This window comes from Cricetulus griseus, chromosome 3 (assembly GCF_003668045.3).
Source record: "Cricetulus griseus strain 17A/GY chromosome 3, alternate assembly CriGri-PICRH-1.0, whole genome shotgun sequence".
Classification (NCBI taxonomy): domain Eukaryota; kingdom Metazoa; phylum Chordata; class Mammalia; order Rodentia; family Cricetidae; genus Cricetulus; species Cricetulus griseus.
In genome coordinates this window covers 16,410,603-16,422,703 of record NC_048596.1, presented here as the reverse complement: position 1 = coordinate 16,422,703, position 12,101 = coordinate 16,410,603, and the positions used below count along the sequence as shown (strand labels likewise).

Sequence of the window (12,101 nt, the reverse complement as noted above, 5' to 3'; positions counted from 1 at the left end):
TGCTAAGTGGAGTCCAGGGTGCCTCTTCCCAGCATCCAGTGCCTGGGTTTGCTGGGGTAGATAACAAAAATTACAGAATTAGGAAGGTTGGTGGAAAGATTACTACTGTGGTTGAGGGTACCCAGGACATCTCAGGTGGTCTGTAAGTCCTGCTTCCTCTCCCTCCCTCCCTCTTGCCTAGCAGAGCTACTCTGGAAGATGAGAGAAACTGCATCAGAATCACAGATGCTGCACCAAAGAAACAATGTGCTTAGGTAAGGAGGAGAGGGACCAGAGCCCAACAAAGCCAGGTCTTCTGGTCTTTCGTCTTCCTACATAGGGACTGAGATGGATGCTAAGCCTAAGCATCGGGGCTTTCCCAGCTACCCAGGACAAATACCAACATAGTGGACTCACAGAAATCCCTCCTTCCAGGACTGAATTCAGATAAAAAAGTGACTCAGAAAATAGGTTGGGAGGGCAGGGGAAAACCAAAGCACCCCCGGCTGCTGGGTTTTGTTAGCCACACAATCTTAGTGGGTAGTTGTGACCTCTGCCAAGCTTTGCCTGGGCCAACAAGGGCGAAGTGTCCTCTGAGATACCCTGGACAGCTGGTGCTAGATCTGAGGAGTTTAAGAGGTGGGCCAACAGGAGTTGGGGCCAGGAATTGGGAGAAGCAGGACAGGAAGGCAACGGGACCAGAAAGGTACAGCATTGCAAGGAGAGGGCAGAGTTTGTGGAACACTCAAGTGGTGTCCTGCAAGGGTCTCAGAATGACACAAAGGTATTGCTCTGAATGAAGGGGACAGATCTGCGGCAGGCAGAGCTGTGGTTAGACTAACAGAAGCAAGCCCTCTGGGCTCCAACCTCAAGGATGCCACAGAGCCCTCTGCCATAGCTTTCAACCTCAAAATACAAACAGTGTTAGATATTGACTTCCCAGAGCAATCCTCTTTTGTCTATGGAACTTTGAACAAATCGTCTTTTATTTAAAATGGCATATAGGGGGCTGGAGAGTTGGCTCGGTAATTGAGAGCACTTAATGTTCTTGCAGAGAGGACTGGGATTCAGTTCCCAGAACCCACATGGTAGCTCACAAACAGTCATAACTCCAATTCCAGGCACTCAGACACCCTCTTCTGGCCTCTTCAGGTACCAGACATGCACACACACACACACACACACACACACACACACACACGCAGGCAAAACACTCATACACATAAAACAGGATAAATAAATCTAAATTCTTTTTTCCACACAGGGTTTCTCTGTGTAGCTTTGGAGCCTATCCTGGCACTCACTCTGGAGACGAGGCTGGCCTTGAACTCACAGAGATCTGCCTGCCTCTGCCTCCGGAGTGCAGGGATTAAAGGTGTGTGCCACCAATCTAAAAATTTTAAATGATGTGTAATTCACATCCCAAACTTTTCAAACTTTTAAAAAGCACAGTTCAGTGACTTTTAGAACACCCATGAAGTTTTGCGGCCATCACCAACACCTAATTTCAGAAAGTTTTAATCATCCCCAAAGAAACTGCACTCAGCGGCAGTCATTTCCCCACTGCTTCTAGCTCTGGCTGCCACCACGGATCTACTTTCTGTCCTGTGGAGTTCTCTATCATGGCCACTTTACGTAATGCTGTGCATAATATGTGTGCCTTTGTGCCTGGCTTATTTTACTTAGCATATTTCCTAGGTTCATCTTCATTGTGGCTTGAGCAAGCACTTACTTACTTCCCTTTTATGGTGAGATAATGTTCTAGTTTGTTTATTTGTTCATCGGTTGATGGACAAATGGAATGGTCTGTGCTTTTCTAGCTGTTAGGAACAGTGCTGCTATGGACACTCACTCGGCTTTATTAGGTATAAGTATTGGGCCATTCTCACCAACTTTTTAGAGTTGGTATGGGTTTTAATGAATGTGTGATGTGGTATCTGACACAGGAGTTTCTCAGAAAATATTTATGCTGCATTCTGTTCTAGATCTTTCAAGATAAGAGGAAGGAAGAACTCATTCAAGTTTAGACAACTTCCCAAGTAAGTCATGGAGCTGTGTGGGTCAAGGTACAGAGCAGACTCTGGTTGTGTGAGGAGCAAAGGCTGGGCAGGCCGGTGAAGCACTGCTCTCCTGGTTGGTTTGGTTTCACAGCTGCCAGCTTCATGTCTTAAATGAACATTTGCCCAACTGGCTTGGAGGACAAGATAGAGCATTTATCTTCGAGAGACAGCATTGGCATTGAGTTTCTATAGTTATCCATATTACCAAGTTCTGCCTTATCCTTAGTTTATTGTCTGACCCAGTGTTTAGAGTGTAAGTTCTCTGAGACATTTTGCTGTTTCCCCACAGTGCCTAGAAAGTGCCAGGCCCACTTTAAGTACACAAATGTTTGTTGGGTAAGTCTTCACTCATTTATTACTCATTCAAGATGAGCATATTTTATTTGCTGGGGCTGTATCGGGAGGAAGGGGAGCAGATATATATATATATATATATATATATATATATATACATATATATATATATATATGTATATATATATATATATATATATCATTTCCTGCCTCTGAGGAAGGCTCTTCAAGTGAGGGTGACAGACAGATGTGGCCAAAACAAACAGATGACAATAGGACTTGGTGAGTGCAGTTTTCACATGTTAGCATTTTGCCTGTTAGAGACCCCCCCCCCCCGCTCCCAGGTTGAGTATGAAATGGACCTAAAACAGATGAGAAATCACAGCCTATGCTTTACTATCCCAGAACTTGGCTCCTAGGAGGCAACAGACCTTTCCCCACTGGAGACCAGAAAGAGAGGAAACAGAGAAGGGAGTTCCCTTCTCAGCCAGGCAGCAGAGGCGAAACTTTAAAAGGCCAACCTTTGTCCTGGATGCATGTCCCCAATCCTAGTCCCACCAGCTCCAGCCCCCACAGCCCTAGGACCCAGGGTCTCACTCCAAGGAGTCTAAAAACAAAGGAATAACTCCTCCTCACAACAGTTCCAAGTCTGGCTTGGAAAAGCCAGTCCTGGGCTAGTTGAACCAGTGGGGTTCTTTCAGACCTCAAAGGGACTGCTTTTTGGCACATCTGTGTATTCAAAGCGAAAGGGGTACTTGGAGGAGTGGACACCCTAACACAGGTCCCAAACCAATCCTTTGACTTGTGCCTGCTTTTCGGGATGACTCCTCTTTCCTCAAATTCTCTAAAGAGGCTGAGCTGGAGTGGCTGCTAATTTTTATAACAATATACAGGCAGTTTGTTCATAGGACCTGTTTTAAAGGACAAGCCTGAACTCACCGTCCTGCCTCGGGGCCTGGGCTCCATACCTGGGGAGTAGACAGTCTTCTACTTTCTAACAAGCTGGACTTGAAGTTGCAGTAAATCGCCTGGTTGACTGACAGGTGTTTCCCAGCTCAGCCCTTGGGGAGATTCTCCAGTTGGGCAGGACACCTGTCCCCAGGGGCCTGGTGGGCTGGACTCCTTTGGCCCTGTTCAAAGTGAGGGGGGTGGTTCCTGCCAGGCCTGGGAAAGGGCTCTGACTTCCCTCTCCTTGGGTCCGTCTGTCTGTCCGTCTCTGGGAATGTCTGCTTGCTGTTCTTTTCTTTCTCGTTTTAAACCTCTCGCTGTGGTATTCCTCTTTTCTCTTCGCTGGAACTACTCAGAGCCCTGATCTCGTTCCTGTGTCTCTGGCTCCGGCATCTGTCTGGGCTCCTGGCCTCCTTCTCCCCCTCCCTTCCCCTCCCCCGCGCTGTCATTCACCCGGCTCCTCTCCACGCACAGCCAATGGAGAGACCCGGCCGAAACAGCTAGGCTCGCTCGCTCAGGGCTTTTTCGCCCGGTGATTGATGTCCCAGAGTCAACGGCGAGCGAGCAGCCTGAGAAGGGAAGGAGAAGCCGGAGAGGGGAAGAATATAGCTCCCCCCTCTCTCTCCCCTCCCCCCTACTTTGGCCCTGCTGCACACTTCGCCTTCAAGTCTCAGCGCAGCCTGGAGCCGCGGTTGTCTCCGCGCCCCTGCTAGCTACCGGGGTAGTCCAGCGCAGCGAGCGTCCGCGCCCGGGCCCCCGCGTGGGGCCGGGGCCAGCATGGAGCACCTGGGTCCCCACCACCTCCACCCGGGCCACGCGGAGCCCATCAGCTTCGGCATCGATCAGATCCTCAACAGCCCCGACCAGGGAGGCTGCATGGGGCCCGCTTCGCGCCTCCAGGACGGAGAATACGGCCTTGGCTGTTTGGTCGGAGGCGCCTACACTTACGGTGGCGGGAGTTCCGCCGCTGGGGCGGGGGCCGGGGCCACAGGAGCGTATGGCGCTGGTGGCCCGGGTGGTCCCGGCGGCCCGGCGGGCGGCGGCGGCGGCGGCGCCTGCAGCATGGGCCCACTGGCCGGCTCCTACAACGTGAACATGGCCTTGGCGGGCGGCCCTGGTCCGGGCGGCGGCGGTGGGGGCGCTGGAGGCGCTGGGGCGCTGAGCGCTGCAGGGGTGATCCGGGTGCCGGCTCACAGGCCGCTGGCCGGAGCGGTGGCTCACCCCCAGCCCCTGGCCACTGGCTTGCCTACTGTGCCCTCTGTGCCTGCGGTGCCTGGTGTCAACAACCTCACTGGCCTCACCTTCCCCTGGATGGAGAGTAACCGCAGATACACAAAGGACAGGTTCACAGGTGAGTCCGGCCCGCGCACGCCCCGCCTGGCCGTGGCTCGGGCTAATGTGCTACCCCTACCCTGCTGAAGCTTGAAGCTTTTTGAGCTTTTTGAGCGCCAGGTCGCCTAGTGCGTTCCCCAAGTTCAGTCTCCTGCAGGATTCTGTGTGCTAAGAAGCGTTAAGCTCGAAGAGTTCTGGCAGCCCGAGCACTTCTGTCTCTACTCTGGGACCTCGTTCATAGTAGCAAACCGTGGTCCCCTCTCGGGATCCCCAGTCAGGTGGAGGGCTGTAGATTCAGGACCACCTCTGTCAACAGTTGAGGCTTGCAGGTCTGAGAGAGCATGCCATGTGAGCAAAACTGTTTTTCTGTCCTTGTTACGGTTTACTGAAGCAGGCCAGGAATTAGGCCCCAAAAAGGTTCTCCTACCTCTTGTCCCCTACTCCACACACACACTCATACTTGGGTGCTCTGAGCTCTGGTACCGGTTGATGCAGATCTGAAAAGGCCTCAAGCCTGGGTGAAGGAGCAGACCCAGCCAGCTTTCTTCCAGGCTTCTTCAGGGTTAGTGGTAGCAAGGGGTTGGGCTGCTCTTCGCTCTTCATTTTCATCCTCAGTACCTCTCCCAGGGGGTCTATTCTCCGATTTCTGGGATGAATAATGCACCCTCCTGGCTAGCGAGTTGGCTAAAGGGCAACTCCTGGGCCAGTATGCTCTCGGTGGCGGACAGCTGCTGGGCTCTCGGCGGCTCCCTCCCCTATGCCCTAGCTCGCTCTGCCCCGGCTTCGGTTCACTCGGCCCCAGCTCTGGTGTGCCCTCTTCCCCGGCGCTTACTTCCTGCTGGTTGCCTTTAGTTGTTCCCGGGTCCTGAGACTGTAAGTTGTCCTAGGCAAGTTCAGGCCCCAATTCCTCGCAGCTGTTAGGAATTGGTCCCCAGTTAACTATTGGGCCTTAGAAAGGGGAGGTAGGAGGTTTAGGTCGCTGCTTGTGGCTGGAACTCCCCCAGGCAAGTTCCAAGCTTTAACTGCGAAGTTGTGTGTGTGTGTGTGTGTGTTTTCATATGGAAAGAACAGTCTACAGCTAGACCTCTCCAGGCCATCGAAAGTTACCCTAGGCCCCTGCTTCTGTTACAGACAACACATGCAGAGAGTCTGTCCAGGCCCCGAACAGACTTTGGGACCACAGCAGAAAAGGGAAAGTCTTTGTGCTTGCTTTGGGGTATCCAAGAAGGGTCCTTGGTCAAGGGACTCCAGTGAGACAACCAAAGCCCTCTCATGAGGGAGGAGTCAAGGCCTAGAGCCTGTCTCACTCTTCCTATCCAGTCTTGAGGGGCTTTGCTAGAATCTACACTATGAGCCCACTGTCGTGTGTGTGTGTGTGTGTGTGTGTGTGTGTGTGTGTGTGTGTGTGTGTGTCTGTCTGTCTGTCTGTCTGTCTGTCTGTCTGTCTGTCCCACAGCCTACTATACAAAAGGGATCTGGCCCAGGCCTACTCCGGGGAGTCATTGTCAACCACAGCAGCAGGCCTGAAGGAGGTTCTGAGGGAGTGAGTGAATGGCTGTAGTCCCGTATTGCCCTGCGTCCTCCGGCTTGTCTAGGTGTGCATCGTGTCCGCCGGGAGTACAGATCTGGAAGTTTGTACCTATACCTGCTGTGTGGGGCTATTACCAAGACTCTGAAAAGGTCCTAGAGGTTGGACCTCTTACTTTTGGAGTGACCCTTTTAAGTTTAGTGGCTGAGGTTGGAGAAGCTGGGTGTTTAACTGCCCCTGGGTGGGGGAGAGGGGAGCCGCAGGGGAAGTGGATGGGATCTGCGAAGCCCCAGGCTAGGGAGGTTTTCCGAAGTGGCGGCTCGGGGAGGCGTCAGCCTGGCGGATAGGAGGGAGTCTTTTGCGGGCCCCGGGCTTGGAGTGGAGGGTTGCCGGGAAGATCGCTGCCTTGCTTTTAAGGGGGTCTAACCACTGCGCTCTGACTCGCGGGGTGTTGGGCCTGGGACGCCTCCTGACGCTCTGCCGCTTGCCTCTGCCGTCTGTCTGTCTCCCGCTCCAGTGGCCCTCTCACCCTTCACTGTAACACGCCGTATAGGTCACCCCTATCAGAACCGGACGCCCCCTAAGAAGAAGAAGCCGCGCACATCCTTCACACGCCTGCAGATCTGTGAGCTGGAAAAGCGCTTCCACCGCCAGAAGTACTTGGCTTCGGCGGAGCGCGCTGCTCTGGCCAAGGCGCTCAAAATGACCGATGCGCAGGTCAAAACCTGGTTCCAGAACCGGCGGACGAAATGGAGGTGAGTTTGCGGGGCCGGCCGGTCTTGGCGGAGCAGGCTTTCTCTGCCTCTCTTGGGTTGCACATATTCCCTCTGTATGCTGGTTTCTGATTATTTTAGACAAGTGGGCTCCTACAGTCACCCGGGACTGCAAACAATGGAGGGCAGTAAACCGGTGGGGTTGGAGAAATGTTTTAAGAGAAGCTCCAGGGCTTTCTAGAGAGCACACTCTATCCGGGTATAGACTCCTGGTTTCTGCCTCTGAGGCAAACAGGCCTGTAGACCAGCAGTCTATGCATCCGGACTTCTGTGCTCAGGGAGTCCTTTAGGGGCCTTTTGATTACCCAGCCTGCATTTACTGGGTGGTACCTCCCCTGACCCTGTGACTTGGAGACAGAATGGCCCGCGCCAGGTTTCTGCGCTCCAGCCGGACTCTCCGAAGGAGCGTCTGGGGCCCCCGGACCGCCGGCTGCCGCTACTTACTGCTTCCTCCCTAGGCGCGTGAGCTCTGAGCAGACGTCCCCCATCCTAGAAGAGGAAAATCAATCTGTGCCGGCTGTGGCGGGGATTCTTGGGTCCCACTGAAAGGGGGGGATCAATTAGGAGCAGATGGGTGTGCGTGAGAAAGAAAGAGACATTTTCCCTTCTGACATACGACAACAGCACTTACCACGCTCTCGCTTTTTTATTTTTCCGAATGCATATGCCTGGACCTTGCTCTGCTCACCTTTTCCACCAGTTCTCATGAATATTAAGCATCACACACACTAGGCAGCTTTATTCTCTGTCCATACCCAGCCTTTCTCCAGATGCACCTTCTTGCACCGTTGCGCCTGTGCTCACACCTTGTCCACATTCTGGTTTCTCCTTTGCTGCTAGGAGTCTCAGCTCAGACCCTGGGGAGGTGTGTGGCATGAGTCTGGGCAAAGTCGGCGGCGCCGCTCCGGGCGGGCCTGGGGCGGGAGGAAGGAATTGGAGTTTCCTCTTTTTCTGAATGAAGGCGAGGAATCTGCCTGGATTCCGCCTTCGAGGCCACAAAGGAAGCCCTGGCCCTGCAAGTCGGCTGCCCCCCACCAACATTCCTGTGGTTGGGGAAGGAGTGGCGAGCGTGGCTTCAGTCCTTTGGAAAGCTAGTAAAAGAGAGGAGCAGGGCTAGCTGAGGAGGGTGGCTGGTGCTCCTAAAGCTTAAGGTGACGCGAGCGTGGAGAAGGGTGGTGGTGTGCAGAAAGCCATCCACAGGCAAGGAGAGAAACTTAAACACAAAGGAACAAAGATAGCCCATTTTAGAAGAAAATAAAAAAAAATAAGGTAGGAAAGGGGCGTGGATGAGTCTGTGTGAAAAGGAAGATATCGGATTATTTTTAAACATGGTTTGAATTTCCCCTAATTCAGAGAAAACAGAGGGATAGAGAGGAAACACGGGATAAAACAGCATGAAGGGAAACATTTGGGCAGTTTAAAAATTCAAGGAAGACAGGAAGATTAGAAAGACAAGGAAAAGTCAGGAATCCGCTGTGCGAGCAAGCCGGCGTCCGCCCCGCCTCGGGCAGAGCCGAAGGCTTCAAGCGGCTTCATCGATCGCCTACAAATTGCTTCTGGAGGCCCCGGGGACTCCCATTAGGTCTGTCCACCTTAGAGACAGACGTTTGATCTCAGTTGACAGGGTGGAGGGGCCGCATTAAATGGAATAAGTGAGTCATTGCCTCCCAAGACCGCCCGGGAGGAAGCTAGTGGGTCCAGCGGGAGCTTAGGGACACGGGATTTGGCACAGGAAATCTGAGGCCTCGGTCAGGCTGGAGGAGAGAAGGAAAAGACAGGTCTTTCTTCTGGTCCTCCTCCTGTGCCTTCATGCGGTAGAGCTTGTCGGGCTTGGGATAGCACCTGGTCTTGGGATAAATCAGCCTATGCCAGTGAGAGTGTAGGTGCTGTGCTTTAATGGGGGAGGCCTAGCAGGTTAGGATCCTTGGGTTTTTTCACTGCTCCTCTAGGATACTTCTGCTGCATCCATTTTTGGGGTTCCTGGGGTTGTTGTTGTTGTTTTTTTGTCATAGTCAGTATCCCCAAGAGTGGAGAGTGCATTAAAGGGGCCCACACAGGACTCAGGGGGTGCATAAGGGGCTGTCTCCTGGGAGCGTACTGCGGGCCTGCGCAGGCACGCGCGAAGAGGGTGAGTCTTGGCCGGTAACAGTTTGTTCCCAATGCAGGCGGCAGACGGCAGAGGAGCGAGAGGCCGAGAGGCAGCAGGCGAACCGCATCCTCTTGCAGCTGCAGCAGGAGGCTTTCCAGAAGAGCCTGGCCCAGCCCCTGCCCGCAGACCCACTGTGTGTGCACAACTCGTCGCTCTTTGCCCTGCAGAACCTGCAGCCCTGGTCTGACGACTCCACCAAAATCACCAGCGTCACGTCGGTGGCTTCGGCCTGCGAGTGAGCCTGCACCTCCACTCAGTGGGACCCAAGCCCAGTTGAGAGCTGTCCAGAGAACCAAAACTCTCTCTACCTGTTCTGACTGCACGCAGGAGGGGAACGGGGCTTTTCTGGCATGGTGCCAAGCCCCGCATCCACACACCTGTGGACACTGTTCTGTCTTCGGTGGAAGAGGGCTGGGGAGAGAGGCAGAGACCCCTTTCCAGAAGCCTGTGTGATCCTGCCCCACTCTGGAACTGACCAGAGTCCTCTCCTCCGTTTCCCTCTATTTCATTTTATTATGATTTTAATATGGGCAGAGAGACCCAAGGGAAGTGGGGCTTGGAAGGACTTCTGGGATCTCCAGGCTATCTGTACGAGAGCTGGAAAGCTCTCTATACCCAGGCACACACAGAGGTAACACCACTGTCACTTCAGGTACCACCCCAGAGCCACACCTAGGGGCCTATGGCGGAGTGTCATGGACACTCGGGTTCTTAGCAATGACCTTGTGTTAGGTGTAGTCCTGGGTGACTCCTCTTCCTCAAACACAAGGCCATAGTCACACTGTGACACAACAGCCCCCACACAATAGCCAAACGTGGCCCGGCAGGCCCTCACAACACTTCAGAGCAGCACCCAGGTATGCACAGACAGGCTTCACACAAACTCAGCCCATTTCTCCAGATCCTGTTTGGGGAGGGGGGTAAGTTATGCACTTATAAGGTGTTTTCTGTGTAATCATTTTATAAAGTGCTTGTGTAATTTATGTGGAAAAATAATAAAACCCTCCGGTTCAGGAGTTGGGGCCGTCTGCTCCTTGCCGAGCCCAGCATTTTGCAGCTACTTGAGTTTGGTGCAAGCTGGGGCTGAAGAAACAGCATCTAGTATCAGAGCTTGAGGGATTTGTGAGCAGGCAAGATTCAAGCTCTGGGGAGGGAGGGAAGGAGGAAAGGAGGGAGGGGGGAGTGACAGAGGAAGGGAGGGAGGGAGGGAGGAGAGAGAGAGAGAGAGAGAGAGAGAGAGAGAGAGAGAGAGAGAGAGAGGAGAGAGAGAGAGAATGTAAGAATGTGACTGCTGTTTGGCATGATTTTGTGATTCTCATTTTTCTGATTGTATATAAATCAGGTTAATGAGCATGAAAGTATATATTAATTTTCCTTTGTGACCCTATTTTTGTGGTAAATGTGTGTTTCTGATTGTGTATCATCTCTAATTGTATGTGAGGGATCCATGTGTGGCATGTTTTAACTGTACACTATGAAATTGTGAGGCATGTGGGTCATTGTGGGAGGCTGTCTCTGCAAGGGATAGGATGTGGCTGTGTGAGAGTTATAATCAGGCACTGATGATGATGTGTGTGGTGGTACAGGCGCATTGTGAACCCAGGATAGGCAGTGCTCTAGGAGACTGGATGCTTGCTTTCCAGCAAGCTGCAGAGGCCAGGGCACTGAGTTAAGAATTACAGCCAGAATCTGCTCCAACACTCTACCTGGACTCTCAGTACCAGCGTGGACGATCTACTGGTAGTCTACAAAAATGACTTTCCAGGGACCTGGGGGGCCCTCAGTCTACTCTGGCCAGAACACCTGCACACCATCAACATAATTCTTGAGCTACTAGACCAGCTACAAAACAACAACAAATTGACTTGGTCCTACTTTTCTGAAAAAAGTTGGGTGGTGGTGGGTCTGGAAAACTCATTAGGAATGAGATTGAGTAGGAGCTAGGGAGCCATTTCTTTGGAGAATTTTGTAGGTGTGAAGTTAATGTGGTTGGGGCCTGGGTAGGCATAGGGAGCCACTGTTCTGTACCCTAGCTGTCGCTAGTCATGGAAGGCTGTAATGCAGAGACAAAGAGCATAGCAGGCACCCCCAGAAAAGCCCAAGAGAAAATGGGTTGATCTTTCACTCCCTCATCCAGTGGCCCCTTGGTTCTGAGCAAAAGAGAAATCCAGCCCAGGAGACCTGGCAGGCTTCCCTAACGTTTTATTGAGCTCTGTATTAGACACCAAGGGTCGGAGCCGGGCTTAGAGCGCTGTACAGAGCAGCCATGCATCAGTCACAAGCCAGACACCCGAACCAACCAGTCCAGAAGCCACCTCCCAGAGCCACGAGAGCTTTCTAACCTGAACAGGTCTGGCTGCCCCATGGTTCACTGGGACTGGAGCTGTACGCCACCATCTTCATCTCTCCCCAGGTTTCTTCCATCTCCTCCATTCGTGTCTTTGAGAAGTAGGTCCGAGTCCTCTGGAGTCCTCTGTGCAGTACCCGTGCCTTCTGATAGCTTGGACAAAGACTCTAGTCTGTAGTGCCTGGAGGACCCCGGATATTTCCTGGCCAGCCTGTCCAACTGAGTAGAGGCCCCAGGGCCCAAACACTAAAGTTCCAAACAGACTGCTAAGCCAGGCTCTCACCACTCTCACCTTCTCTTGTAGAGACAGAAAGCAAAACTGGGCACCCCCCTGCACGCCTGTTACTTCCTGTCTTCATAGCTTTGCACTCAGAACTGGGCCAGCAGATGCAAGCCTGGAACCTTAAGGTCCTCCGCTGCTCTCCAATTCTGCTTAGTTTGTCTAGGACTAGAGCATTGCCCATCCCGGCTTCATCTGCAGCGCGTTGGCTGGTGCTTGATGTCCACAGAGTTATCCACACCGCTGGCCTGCTCCAAACCTCAGGATTTCGATTTCGTTCTCTCCTTACCGCTCACTCCGGGATTCCCAGGCCCTGGATGAGGCCTCCCAGGGGTATCAGACTCCAGGAAGAATTGGGTTTTTTTTGGCGCTGAGAAGCGACAGGATTTTCCCCTCTCGCCGCTGAGAATT

At 52.9% G+C, this 12,101-nt stretch overlaps 1 protein-coding gene across 4 annotated transcripts; it reads left to right on the top strand.

Moving 5' to 3' along the window:
• Positions 1 to 4,042: 4,042 nt before the first annotated feature.
• On the top strand, positions 4,043 to 10,079 carry Tlx1 (T cell leukemia homeobox 1). Of its 4 annotated transcripts, XM_035443062.1 has the most exons (4): positions 4,043 to 4,299; positions 4,453 to 4,632; positions 6,659 to 6,896; positions 9,080 to 10,079. In XM_035443062.1, the coding sequence occupies exons 1-4, from the start codon at positions 4,059 to 4,061 to the stop codon at positions 9,300 to 9,302; spliced, it is 882 nt and encodes a 293-aa protein (XP_035298953.1). In that variant the 5' UTR covers positions 4,043 to 4,058; the 3' UTR covers positions 9,303 to 10,079. The 4 variants fall into 4 exon arrangements, 2 of the variants coding, with proteins under 2 accessions (XP_035298953.1, XP_027262992.1); XM_027407191.2 differs by having other exon boundaries at positions 4,043 to 4,632; positions 6,695 to 6,896; XR_004769449.1 differs by lacking the exons at positions 4,043 to 4,299; positions 4,453 to 4,632; positions 6,659 to 6,896 and adding an exon at positions 7,906 to 8,496 and having other exon boundaries at positions 9,080 to 9,177.
• Positions 10,080 to 12,101: the final 2,022 nt, after the last annotated feature.

Bases quoted from the DNA above. Each gene is read 5' to 3' on its own strand.
- Tlx1 (XM_027407191.2), top strand. From the start codon at position 4,059: ATGGAGCACCTGGGTCCCCACCACCTCCACCCGGGCCACGCGGAGCCC. The intron at 4,633-6,694 runs GTGAGTCCGGCC...CACGCCGTATAG, and splicing joins CACAAAGGACAGGTTCACAG to GTCACCCCTATCAGAACCGG. The intron at 6,897-9,079 runs GTGAGTTTGCGG...TTCCCAATGCAG, and splicing joins AACCGGCGGACGAAATGGAG to GCGGCAGACGGCAGAGGAGC.